At 41.8% G+C, this 14,108-nt stretch overlaps 1 protein-coding gene across 2 annotated transcripts; it reads left to right on the top strand.

The window, feature by feature from the left end:
- Positions 1-8,764: 8,764 nt before the first annotated feature.
- On the top strand, positions 8,765-14,001 carry serpine3 (serpin peptidase inhibitor, clade E (nexin, plasminogen activator inhibitor type 1), member 3). 2 transcript variants are annotated; one of them, XM_085374887.1, is made up of 9 exons: positions 8,765-8,799; positions 9,442-9,761; positions 10,541-10,768; positions 11,268-11,510; positions 12,195-12,393; positions 12,501-12,601; positions 12,690-12,776; positions 12,860-12,943; positions 13,949-14,001. In XM_085374887.1, the coding sequence occupies exons 2-9, from the start codon at positions 9,497-9,499 to the stop codon at positions 13,999-14,001; spliced, it is 1,260 nt and encodes a 419-aa protein (XP_085231013.1). In that variant the 5' UTR covers positions 8,765-8,799; positions 9,442-9,496. The 2 variants fall into 2 exon arrangements, with proteins under 2 accessions (XP_085231013.1, XP_085231012.1); XM_085374886.1 differs by lacking the exon at positions 8,765-8,799 and having other exon boundaries at positions 9,497-9,761.
- The last annotated feature ends 107 nt before the right edge of the window (positions 14,002-14,108 follow it).

Raw genomic sequence — 14,108 nt, 5'->3', positions numbered from 1 at the left:
AAGCTCTTTAAGCTAAACATAAACTGCCGTGCAGGTAGTAGGTTGGTCACCAGTGCTCTTCTATAAAAAAAAAAAAAAAAAAGTTTTCTTAAATCAAGGGCCTGCCACTGTCCAAAATAAGACTGACACACTAACAGTACTCAAAAGTACATGGATCTGCAAACTTGGTGGATAAAATATGTAAAGTTATCACAGAGAAAGCAGCAGAAGCTACTAAAAGTTAGAGTACAGTCATATGGTCTTAAATGGTCAAAGAAATGTAGCCATAAATTAATTTGAGAAGCACGAGAGGGAAAGCAATCCTTCCGGTTAAGAGAAATGCTTTAAATTCCTTCCACATTTTAAGGTACACAGACTGGGGATGTGTTTATTTTGATTTGTACTTAAGATCCCATTCATTCTTTTTTTCATATAGTCTGTAATTTAGTGGTTAAGAACCTTAAATTAACCTTAATTCAGACATGAAGAGTGATAGTAAATGTAAATGTGGTCAGATGTGTGGTAAGTATATTTAAAAAAATATGCACAAGATCATTTGCATGTTAAAAAGAAGCCAGATGGTGAAAATAAAAGACCTTTTGTGTAAATATAAAAAGTGCAAGAGGTACAGAAGGCTGCACCACAGAGTAGGATATAAGATTCAGGAACAATAACACACACATGATTCTCCTGCAAGTTTCTTTCTGTTCAAAGGGAACGTTTTATCTAAACTTGGCACTGAAAGTAAGGAAATTATTTCTTGTAGTGATGCTTCTTGGCAACAAATCTTACACTGTTGGAAAGCCTGTTTATTTCCCCTTAAATGGTGCCACATTTGTAAGGAAAATGCATTTGTAGGTTGCGCCCATGAAAACTTGCCAGATCTTCTTTGCCAATGCCAAACAGCAGATTCTGTTACTGGCTCTTGTTTGGTGTTGTTTACTGGACTGGATAACTGAAATTTGAAGACTAAAGACAAATTGGCAATTTAATAATTTATTCTTTTAACAAAGAGGGGCCTCGGTAGTATTGCTGTGGGATTACATCACATTCTTCAACCAGCATTTGTCACAAGTAGGCAAATGTGATTGTGTTGGTCACTCTGGCACGAACATCATGTCCAAGCTGATCCCATAAGCAGGGTTGAGGTCAGGACTGCAGGCAGGTAATTCCATCCTCTCCATTTTTAAATTCTGGAGGTAGTCTCCAATAAACCTGCTCTTTGAGGTGGGTGTGATCTTGGAAGATAGAGTTCAGTCCCAGACTGTGGAGATATGGGACTGTCACTGGAATCTCTGCACTGAGATTTCCTTCAATGATGACAAGGCTCGTTTTCCTAGTGAGGCAGATCCCTCCCCACACCATCACGTCTCCACCAAAAGGTGTTACTGTGTCGGTGCAGCAATCAGCATGATGTTCTATGTGTACTGCCGTAGACAGAATCTGCACAAATTATAACGTAACGTTGCCCACATGTTCAGGTTCCAGTGCACATGTTGCAGACACCAGCACCTGACACTGAAGGGCAGTCACAGGAGGCCTCCTGCAGCCCAATGAGACTGGAGATCAGCTGTGTGCAGTCTGTTCCGGCTTGTCTGGGTAAAGAGCCCTCATCCATATTATCCTGCAAATCTGTAGAAGACAGTTTACAGTTCCTGAGTGATGACACGGTGAGGAAATGGTCTTCCTGTGGTGTCTTCTTTTTCTTCTTGAGATGCCAATTTCATGGCCTGTCTCTGACATCCCCCATTAGAGATGGTACCAGGTTTCACACCAACTTTTGTAGGAAGGGCCATATCCAGATCAGTCAAACACGGTATGCTTGGCGCAGACACCAACTGAGCGCTGTAGTAGGGTCCATGCTCACAGGTGCTGCTCATAAGGGATACGATTGTAAGCACCTGGGGTACCAGAACCTCAAAATAAGAGTCAACAGCAGAATAAGTTGTTTGGCATTGGCAGAAGAGATTTGGCAAATTTCTCATGAGTTCAAACCAAATACTCAATCTGCTGTTCAACCTTCAAAATGCATTTTTCCTTGCAGATGTGGCACAGTTTATGTGGAAAGGCTTTCCAGCAGTGTAAGAAGCATTGTTATAATAAAAAATAATAATAATTCCCTAAATACAAATTACTTGCAAAAAAATGAAAAAGATATCTTCTTAAGAGACTTTTCTTGGAATGTGGAGACTACAATAAAGTATTTCAATACAATGCAGTGCTGCCCTCTTGTGCTGAACTTTGAGGTTAAAGAAGTAACTTGAGTACAAGAGTTTCACTTCTAGTGATTTTCTTTTTATTACTACTTAAGAGTTGGGTCTCGCCTTTGAAGTAATCTCCACATGAATAAATTCAGGTAATCTCTCCACAGGCTTTCAAGGACTCACTGAAACAGTATCTGCATGTGTCAGAGCTGCTTCACTGAGGTCTGCAACTCTCTTCTGCGTCTCGGGAAAATCTTTAACGACCTCTCGTTTCAGCTCGAACTGTGAAAGCTGTCTCTCTGCACTGTTTGAGCACTTACGCAGGTGCGAGCCTGCCTGTGTGGTCCACAGTCTGAAGAAGAAATATCCAACATTAGTGCACATTGGTTGTCATGGTGAAACCTTGCAACCCTGAGGAGGTGATGTAATCATCCACCAATCAACACAGAGATTTGTGTAATATATTACCTCTTCGGGCCAAGTCTGGAAAATAGATCAGTCTGCAAGCTGAGATCCTGAGATCCCAGACAGTTTTGGAAAATTTGTTCAACAACTTAGATTAAATGTATAAAATTTTAAAAATCTGTGCAAGGAAACTGTTGAAATGAATAATAGTTGGACTACAGGGCTCTGCAACATGTAAAAAAACAAAAAACAAAGATCTGAAAATCACTTAAATATAGAGAAGACACAATGTAGAGGCAGGGAAGACAGAAAAAGGAGGATAGTGGATTTTCAAATTGGGTTAGAAATATATACATAAAAAAGAAAACCTGATTATAGGTCTGATAGATTATTGATTACCAGATTCACTTGATTGGATGGATGTTATCACTGGTAATCAGCCCTATAGATATGAGTCAGAAGTGCCCAGTTATTATGTATCCATAAGTATACCACTTAACAGTATGTTTAATAAAGCTATTAGCATAAAGGGGAACGGTATAGTTTTCCTTACAGTGTATTGTATAATAACTCTGCATTCATTACTATTTTAATTATACGCTCACTGGCCACTCGTTCACACAAATATCTAATTAGCCCATGCTGAAATTAATCATCAGAAAGGGGAAGAAGTTAATAAGGTGACATTGACTGTTGCATGGTTGTTGGTGGCAGATGGGTGATCTACTGGCAGTTTCCCCACACAACTGTCTGTAGAGTTTACAGTGAACGGTCCAAAACAGAGAAAATATCCAGTGAGTGGAAGTTTGGTGAAAATACCTGGTTGTTACTGGGGGTCACTGGAGAATAGCCAGACTGCTTTGAGCTCACAGGAAGGCAACAGTAACTCAAATATCCGCTCGTTAGGACCAACGTGTGCAGGTGCCACGCCTGTCTCAATTTCTGCTGTGACATTTGGATGGTGGCGTCAGAATTAGGCATAAACAACATGAAAGCATGGATTCATCCTTCTTTATATCAACAGTTTGGGCTGGTTATTTTGTTTGCACTCTTTGTACCAACTAGGTGTTGTTTAAACAACACAGCCTTGTGACCTTAGGCGGGTGTGCAAACCCTGACAAACCGATATAAATATACCAAATTATCTGTGCCTTCCCTAACGAATTCGTTTTAATTATGTCCCACTATGACTTTTTAATGTTAACAGATGTCTGACTAGGCTGTGAAGAGATTATATTAACTGGCAGCAGATGGTGCTATAGTGAAACAGAAATAGGATTTTAAAAGTTACAACTACAGCTGCTTTACAGTTACTTTGTCTGATTCTTAAAAGCTTCAAAAATGATGCTTTTGTGTCATTGATGTTTTATTTCTTTGTTGCAGCATGGGATACTTTCTTAAACATTTAGGGTATTTCCAGTTTCCCACATAGTACCTGCTGTTTCCACACCCACTTCCAATTTCTTGTGCTTCAAAGAAAATTAAAAAGTAAAACCGAGATTTTTCCCATAACTCTCCAGAGCCACGCTCATGTCCCCGTGAGGTGATGCTTGCACGGGACACGTCCCCTCACGTCGCCCCTCTCCCAGTGCCAGCACTACTGGCTCTAATCCGCCGTGGCGTACCTGGCAGATCGCTCTGGCGACACCGGCGTTGTTGCAGCCTGGCCCGGCCCCACACACCCGCATCCCCTTTAATCCTAATGAACTGCCCCAAGGCCCCGGGGCCCGAAGGGAAGTAGGCCACTGGAGGTGAAGCAGAGTAAGTGAGTCTGTCACATCATTTCTACAACTATATATAAGCTGCTTTCTCTCAATCCTTTGTCACCTTCATTTTATTGTCTTCTTTTTTCTTGTGTTGATTTTAGTTGTAATAGTTCCTCTTCATTGCTTTCTACACTGTGACCTCAGATGACCTTTATTTTCCCTGCAAGGGTAAAAGTCACTGGGTGGAGAGAAGACTGCAGTGAAGGATATGAATGGAGAGCCTGGGGATAGCCTCCACTAGTTAGGGATTAAGTTGCTGCTATGTGGAGAAAGGCAGAGATATCACAGAGTTGCACAAATACTCATCAACTAACGGTGCTGCTTTCGGGAAGGAAAAAAAACTTCACTGAATATTTCTAAGCTCTTGGAAACAAAAAGCTGAATGCATGTGCACATGAAAGGTGTTGGCATGGATCGTTACCTGAACAAACCAACCAGATATGTGCCCAGGAACCTAAGGGAGCGCCTCTTACATCATTAATTTTATTATATAACATAATATGTGTGCAAAGGAGTGTCAGGTAGATCTGCAGGGAATGGTGGCTTTAGACAGGAATCAACAGCTTCTCTTCATCTCTAGTATTAACTACATTTTCAGTTAGCATAGCACTACATTTGAGTTCTGCATAAATAGGTGAAAAACAACCACAAAGAGATATAAAGTGACCAAGGAGAAACTGAAAATGATTGCAAAGTGTGTGTTCGTGTGTGTCAGTGAATGAATGATGTGTCAGAAGGCTCTGAATGCTCAGTTTGCAATTTTTTCCATACTCTTTGATCTCTATGATGTCAAAGAGAGCAGATATCTTTAAGCGCTTGGTGACTCCGGGGTAGCTCACTGGATGTCTTGGCGCGGTTGCTGGCCTGCTCCCTTGGGGATTGTGGTCCAAGGTAGATTGGGCATCTTTGTCGCGCAGTGGGACACCCAGGGCTCAAAGTATAGAAACTAGTTCCCACCACTCAAAAATATATAAATAAATAAACCTAGGCAGAGCTACATAACATTTTTGAGTTGTTATCTCACAACTGTGACATACTAAGCCAAATCTTTTTCTTATGGATGGCAAAAAAAAAAAACACAACCCAAAAATATTTTCAGTGGAGGAAACAACCTTCCATACAAGATCACCACTTCATTAAAAACCAAGCAAGCAACAGCCAATCAAAAGAAAGTTGGCTTAAACAGAGAGCTAACATGGCTAGTTTCAGACAGAGCATGAACTTAGGGTTCGCACTTGGGCCCAGTCTATATAAGAACTGCAAGACTTAAAGTGCTTTGCCTTGTAGTATAGTCTTCACTGTAGCCTGGTACAAGCCAGCTGTCATGCAAGGGCGCCGCTTCAATGACCAAGTAGCTGCTTACTCAAAGAGCAGTGATGATGACTGTGTTATCAGTGTTTGGTTCCATCTGTCTGTTTGCCCATCAGTCTCTTTATTAGCTGTCCAGCCTCCACAGTTTTCAAGATATCATTTTCAAACTCTGTGTGATGCTAGATACCAATAAGAGCTCGAGCAGATTTAATTTTGGTGAAACTTGGGTCAAGGTCAAGATCACACCAAGTGGCAAAATGAATAAAAACTTTGAGAGAGCTGTATAACACTCTTACAAAAAAGCTTATAGAATCCAATTCTGCTCCAATCATACTGTAAAGCTGCAACAAGCGCCATTTTAGTATGTAATGCTTCAAGGTCAAATGACAGGGAAAAAGCTTTAGTTTTCACTGTTTTCCCCAAACTTTAAAGCAATATGTTAATCATTGTACATCAGCACAAATGAGCCATGAAAACAATCCAGATGTCATTTTTGAGGATTTGCTGACATCACCATAAAACATCAACGTTTGAATATAACCCTTTGGAGGTTACTCTACAGCAACACTGTAGAGTAAGTTGACCTGCATCTTGAACTCTGAGTGCAGCTGAAGCTCACTTTGTAGCATGTCCAGGGATCAGAAGTAGAGAGTACAAACCAGTATTTCTACTTCACCAATGTGAATTTCTAACATAGTGTTGCACCAAAGGCCCCTTGTCCACCAAGATGAAAGCTGCTGTCAGTGGTGGCATCTTTACAAAGAATTGTCTTTGGTCAGTCACTGTGATGTCTCATGTTCTCCAACAAAGTCCTTAAAATTCCAAATTCCTGCCTTTAGAGTCGGAGAGTTGGGTTTTAAAGAATGCGTTGACTCTGGTTAATGAAGCCAAGCCACGGCTTCACTAATTAGTCAAGTCCAGTAATGGCTGGAATCCACTGTTAGTCAAAGCTGCCAAATACCTGATGGCTACCAATCATGCTCTGTCTTCATGGGAAAAATACCCACAATTTATTTTGCTGACTCTCATTTCCCCAATTAAGAGGGACAGTTGAGGGGCAGATCACTCCAGAGCAGACTGATTTTAGGTGAAAAAAAGGGCATACCGTGATCAAATATTTGCAATTCTTCATGTTTTTGGGTTGTTGTTTTTTTTTAATCAAAATGCAATAATAATGTCATGGTGAATGTTAGTAATGGAACACATACTGTAAGCATATGTGAAGACTACATAGGTAATGTGTAGGTATAAGGATGAGGAAGAAGAATCTGTTTCATAACATAACTACTAAGACTTCTCTCTCTGTCTTAAGGTGCTTACATTGTAACCCTACAATATTATGTCTAAACACTTTTAAAAACCTCATTCAAAGTCTGTTGTTTCATATAATGTTGTTTCTTGAAGGCTGAGATGCTGTTATGCGTCACATGTTGGAGCAACGCTTCCACATCTCACAGAGCGATACCAATTAAAAAATGCTGACACAGTAGTGTGACGCTCAAAGCAAAAATGTCTTTTGATCATCACAACAAAAGGCCAAAGCACTTGTATAACAGAATGGATGTCTTAGTGAGTGTGTCTGTGTGACCTTCAAAAAAACAAGCAGGTGTTTGCAGTAGTCAGCCTCTTACACAAACATTATAACCTCAAGATCGATGTGATATGATCAAATCACAGTACTGTGCAAGCTGAGATATTTTTCTAGGAAAATGGGGAAAAGGTGCAGTGATTCTTGTGAAACATGCGCAAACATACACAGAAATACGGTATATAATATTGGTATACAGTATATACCAATATTTGGTAAGACCACCTTTATTTTCAACACAGCCTTAAGTTTCTTTGGCAAGCTTTCATGAAATTTACTTAATTAGTGCTCAGGAATTGTTCTCCAGACTTCTTGAAGGACAATCAAAGCTCTTCTTTGGATGTTGGCTGTCTTTTGCTGTCAAGTCAGTCCCACAGTGCTTTATTGATGTTGAGGTCCAGGCTCTGGGGAGGCCAATCCATGACTGTTTCAACCATGTTTTATACTTTCTATGCTTATTAGCGTGCACCACTTTATTGATGTAGAAGGTATTTTTGCTTATTCACTCTGTGCTTAAAAACAGAATAATAAAGCAACAGACCTCGAGCACAATCTTCTTTATTGGCCTGTACTGCACAGAAAACCAACTCTGCCATGTCCATGTACAGATAACAACAATAGTGAGCTGCCTTTGTAGAAACACCTGCCAATGAAAAAGCTTAAACCCCACTGTGACAATCATAATGTACTGTCCTAAAACAGGTATATAAAAACGCTAAACACACAAAAAGTCCTAAACTAATGACTCAGGAAGCTAGGGTGAATCAGAAAGAAACTTACTGCAAACATAAAAGTTTTTGTGTGGTATAAAAGTAACACTGGTGGGCTTAAAGAGTTACTGCCATACAGTTTTTTATACTTTTAGACAGGCTAGCTGTTTATTGTACCAGTTATGCTAAAGGGCTGCACTAAAGGGCAAATATGAAAGCTACCAATGTTAACTACTAATATAAGAACTAATAACTCAAAGAAATACTTTAATTTCCCAAAGTGCTGAACTATTCGTAAGCCACATGCTTTAAGCAGCCTGTTGTTTCGCCTCTAGCTTATTTATAATACATTTTTTAACGGTTTATCCCTCAATGTGTTTGACTTTTATTAGTAGTAAGCAATTAGGAGTCTCCACAGTAGCATTTTCAGATGCATGCCTGCCCCTCTGTGCACTCGTGTGTGGGTGTTTTTTCCCCTCTCTGCCTGGTTTGGGATTTGCTGGTCGGTGACATGCCTCCCTCCGCCTGGCTCCTTATAGCCCCGCGGAGGTAGGAATCCCGGACGAGTGGTACGGACATCGCCGACGGAGACCACAAACACGGAGCGGAGCGTTCCCCTTTAAACACGGTCTTATGACTACAGACCGCTTCAGACTGAACCAGAGGCTAACAGCCGAGAGCAGAAGAGGGGTTACTCTACTGACAGGAAGCCGGGGGACAGTGACTGACGGCAGGGGACAGACAGGACACAGGTCCGCTCCAGAGGCTGAATGGTCTGTGTCCAGTCAGAGAACAGTTGAACGGAAACTACCTCACCTGTCCGCAGGTACGACACACAGCTGCACCGATAGTTATCATCACAACAGAAAATTATCATGTTAAATGCATTGAGCCATCCAAAAGTGTACCTTAAAAGTGCAGCACTGACATATTTTACTTTTACCTCTTAGAGAAAGATGCATTTCAACACTTTGATCTCCAAATAAAAGGAATGTCCTAAATTTAAAATCTTACTTTTTATTTGAGAGAAATCTGCAGTATTAATCCTACATTAACTAAACTGGGTTTCGTTATTATTTGTAGTCATGTATTGACATGTGAAAATCATTTCATTGTGGCAGCTTGCCAGAAACAGCTTTTCACTCAGGATAGGCCAAATCTGCTTACCCTTATATGGAGAAAGTACTACACTGAGCATCATGAAAAGGTAATATTAAAGCGTCCCTTTTTGAGTGGTGCAGGTCTGCTTTGCTGTATGCCAGCTCGTTGTAGGCTCCCACATTTGATAACTGAGTGATCCACAAGCAGGATGCAGGAATCCCAGCGGACCCACCTGTCTGGGATGGATAGAGTGGTTAAAATGTGTCCCACTCATTCCTATAAAACATAAAACCCTTAAATAGTTGCATGTTGTTTGATTTCATTGCTGCATTGGAGTTTTTTTTTATTCTTTTTTTTTCATCTTCCAGAATTTTGTGCTTTTGTCCGCGTGTCGCACCCTGTGGACACATCCTCTCGTGCAGCACTGAGGAGATGTGTCGGCTGCCAGTGGCCTCACTCATCATTTGCTTCTGGTTGGTGGAGAGAAGCTACTGCAACAACAGCCTTCAGGACAGCATGAGGGAGCTGCACACCAGGTTCGCCATCAGCCTCTACCAGACTCTCACAGAGACGGAGAACAACTCCAACTTGATCGTGTCGCCAGTTAGCGTCTCCTTGTCTCTCGCGCTCCTGCAGCTTGGCGCCAGGGGCAACACACTTGCTCAGCTGGAGGGAACACTGGGCTACAATGTGAATGGTAGGTTTCTGATATTTCCTCTTTTAAAATTTTTAAATATAGGAATGGAAATGTACGTTTTTATCCAGGTGGCATTAGAGGCTCCTTATGCTGTGTGAAAGAGGCTGAAAGAGGGTGGCCCTCAGTGCTGTTGGTACCAGGTGGTGTGGAGCAGTGCTCCTGCTGCTGTTCGCCCTGCAGAGCATAGTGGTGTCTGGAGCCATAATACCTGCCTCTACACCAACTCTAATCTCATTAACGACTTCTTCAGCTCGGCCTTTGGGTCAAGAGGTTAGGTGTTTAATTTACAAACAAAATGAAAATTACACCTGGGGATTTATCTCCACCTCTTCCTAGTGATGACTTTAGGCTCTAATTTAGCTTCCATCATGAAATAAAAAGGATTTCCACGACACCGAAAGACATGGTCATCAAAGAATCCTGAATTGAAATCAGTGGGAGAATTCAAGGCAAAGATAGCTGTAGATATAATCCCCAGAGGTGTGATTCTAGACATGCATATCTTTATGCCATTGTGACCACTGCAGTGAAAGTTCATTAAAAGCTACAATAATAGGTGCACAAATAAGGTGCTCGAATTGCAAGACGTGTTTCCAGAAGGGTTTCTTTTCAGAGCAAGCACTGAAAAGCGGTGTTTGACTTGTGTGTAGATCATTTTAACTAACTAACTAACTAACTAACTAACTAACTAACTAACTAACTAACTAACTAACTAACTCGTCTGGCTGTAGTTGACAACAGCTGGGTAGAAAAAACATCTGTGTCTTCCTTTTCTGCAGATGCCCACGTACAAGACTTCCTGTCGCACTCCCAGGCCAACATGAACAACAACAGCCAGGGCATGTGGCTGCAGCAGACCTGCACATTATTCATCCAGAGTGGTGTCCAGCTCCTGCCTGGGTTCACACAGCTTGCATCAGAGTGGGCCAACACCAGCGTGGTCCGAGCCAACTTCAGCCAGCCCAATCAAACCCACAGCCAACCGGAGCGAGCGGGACACCAGCAAGGTAACCCAGACAGAGCTCCCACTAACTTTTACTCTTATGCTGACACAGATTAGGGTGGCATGGATCCTGCAGTAAAATTAACATTGATGTGGAGATTTTCAGAGTGCTTTGGTTTAATGCACATCCTGTGCATTCCTGTTTGTGAAAGCACACTTAGATCAAGTCCTCTCACACTGACCACACAACAGCAAACTAAAACTTGACTTCACTGAGATGATGACAATCCTTTTCTGCTGGGCAGCGGCTTCCTAATATGTTGGCAATAAAAACATAAGAGAGATATTATTTTTAGCTCGTGGCGTTCCTCTGCCCCCTGGTGTTAGAAAATATATTAAAGCAGTTTTAATTCCAATTTTCAAAGCAGAGGTTTCTTTGGAACCCTTATGAGAAAAAACATGAATTTCTAACCCATTTTCAAACATTTCTACAGATTGTGTTATCTGCTACATGGCCTGTAGGTCAGGTGGTCTGTACATTGATCTTCCGTTGTGCGTTTCAGATGAGTCATGGCAACTCCTGGCAGGAAGCGTCAGCGGTGAGCTGTCAGGCTCGGGCGAGGCCCAAGCAGAGGCTCTTTGGTGGGGACACCGGCCGCAGGTGGCCCTGGTCAACACAGTGGCCTTCAAGGGCGTCTGGCAGAAGCAGTTCATGTTCACCAACACCCAGAATCTGCCGTTTGTGCTCTCAGATGGGAATGTGATCAAGGTGCCCATGATGTATCAGGCCGCAGAGGTTAGCTTTGGTAAGAGGCGATGTTTCACTGACACTTACAGGCTTCAGATCCCACCCACTCTCTTATCTACCCACCCTGTTTCCAGGTGCAGATGCATTTAAAAGCTAAACCTTAATGAGGTGCTAATATATCAGTGTTTTGTTTACAACTGGTTCCCATGTGGTCTGCTGATAGAAATTTGAAAAAGTGCTGTTGCTGCTACAATTATAATTGTATCTAAGACAAAACACCACTGCAGTTTGGTGAAACTCATCTTAAAAGTCCCCTCAGGAGTTTACTGATGACCAAACTTCTTTTAACATTTGGAACTCTTAAATTATTTAGGTTGGCATTGCAGTCCCGATCATCACTTGGATTGCTTGTTTCATGCTTTGCCCCGTATCTGTTTTCATGAGAACCTTTTGCATCGTGTACTTTAAAGGAAGTGAAGAACTTTGAACCATTTCTTCATCATCAATCATTTGCTGTCATTGCACTCAACCCGTCAGATTTGATATTGTTAATAAAAGCTTTAGTTAAAAAATAAAAGGGTTTATTTCTATGTATGTGTATGTTTACAATATTATAAGCTTACATAAATACAGGTTTGTAGACCCAGCACAGCAGCCACAAGAAGGAGCTAAACAAAGCATGTAATGACCAAAAGATCTGATGGAAACTGTAAACACTTGAACTTGTTCACCTCTCTGGCAGGTCAATTCAGGACAGCGTCAGAACAGCGCTACACCGTGTTGCAGCTGCCGTACCTGGGCCGCTCCCTGAGTCTGCAGGTGGTCCTTCCCAGTGAGAGGAAGACTCCGCTGTCCTCCCTCGAGGCCCAGCTCACTGCACGCCAGCTGGCATCCTGGGACGGCGGCCTGCGGAGAACCAAAATGGACATCTTCCTGCCGAGGTGCAGCAGATTACAGACTTTTGTGCTTGAAAACCATCTTTAGGTTTCGTTTAGAAAAAACGAGAAATAAAACAGCAAATTACATAGTCTCCGTCTGGTATTTGCAGATTTAAAATGCAGAACAAATTCAACCTGAGGTCAGTGCTCTCTGCTCTGGGCGTCAGTGACGCCTTTAACCCGACAGCAGCTGACTTCACTGGAATATCAGGTCAGCTTGTACGTTCAAAATACCTGTTTCAAAAGCTTTTTTGTATGTTTCATGCAAACGGCTGCTCAATATTTTTTACTCCCTCCAGCAGAGGAGGGTCTTTATGTGTCTGATGCCTTCCATGAAGTAAGAATAGAAGTCACAGAGGATGGAACAAAGGCAGCTGCTGCTACCGGTGAGTAATGTCTGTTACAATAGTGGAACAATAATGAGTGTTTATCATATAAGGTTGTTAAAACGCACTCTTTACTCACACAGCTATGGTGCTACTCAAAAGATCCCGGGCTCCTGTTTTCAAGGCGGACCGACCCTTCTTATTTCTGCTTCGACACATTAAAACAGGTATTTATCCCTTTTTTTTGAACTATTTACTTATGCTTGAGTAACGTTTTCGTATATACAAGTATGGTCGACGAAACAAAAGCCTTCCACTGGGGCCAGAACCTGGAGGCTGTGGTTGGCTTCGCAGTGGGAAAATTGCAGATAATTTATTAATCATAAAGAAGTAAAATACTTCTGTGTATATGTGGAGGCAGCTGAAATCACCCTGTTTTTTAGAGATCTATTTGTCTGAAACACCATAGTTGTAAATGGACTGATACTTTTATAGCTCTTTTCTACAGTAACTGCACTCAAAGTGCTCTTTACGTCAAGCCTCATTCACCCAGTCGTACAAGCACTTCTTTCTATACCAGCTGGGGAATTGATCCGTGACCTTCCAATTGGTAGACTAGCGCATGAAGCACAACTGCTCGCAAAGCTTGCAGCACCTGGTATTCCCAGTTAGTCTCCAGTCCAAGTACGAACCCTGCTTAGCTTCTGAGATAAACAAAATTGGGCTGGTATGACTGTAAGCTATACCAACTCGTGCTTATTTACAGTATGCATATTGTGGATTTTGCATTAGTTCAGGATGCAGTGGCGTTACTGGTCCAGCCCCCTTGAGCTCAGACTGGAACATGTAGCCAAGAGTTTGACATGAAGCGTCAAGGGACGAAAAGACCAATCACTGGGTTGGTGGCAGCAGTTAGTTCATGTGATCATGTCACAAAGTGAGTGTCATGAATATGGATAAAGATATGAAATTACAGCAATAGTTTTTGCAGGGTACCTCTGTTTATCTGAGGCCAGTCTTGCTCTCTGCATGATTTTCCAAACAATCGTGAAGGATTTGAATATATTGATATGGCCACCTCTAGTGGTGATATCAAAAAACACACTAAGTTGATCTACAAAGACTGCATCAGTGCAATTTCTCCCTATATCTCTTTAATTATAATTATTAGTGCTTAACTAGCATTCCACATGATCCTTTAATGCAAAATATTTATTTGCTTTCCAATTCAGGATCCATCCTCTTCATGGGCCGAGTAATGAACCCAGCAGACCAAGCATCCTGAAACCGTCCAACCTAAACGCCACTCACATTCACCTCTACAGCAGCCCATTTCACTACTGGTATTTATTTGTGGACCAAATGGAGGCTCCACAGACACATCAGGAAGAG

This window comes from Diplotaxodon limnothrissa, linkage group LG16, assembly GCF_057381915.1.
Source record: "Diplotaxodon limnothrissa isolate DT_005_m linkage group LG16, D_limnothrissa_male_GT1.1, whole genome shotgun sequence".
NCBI classification, from domain to species: Eukaryota; Metazoa; Chordata; class Actinopteri; order Cichliformes; family Cichlidae; genus Diplotaxodon; species Diplotaxodon limnothrissa.
The sequence above is the reverse complement of the archived record's forward strand: the minus strand, read 5'-3'. Positions and strand labels throughout refer to the sequence as shown.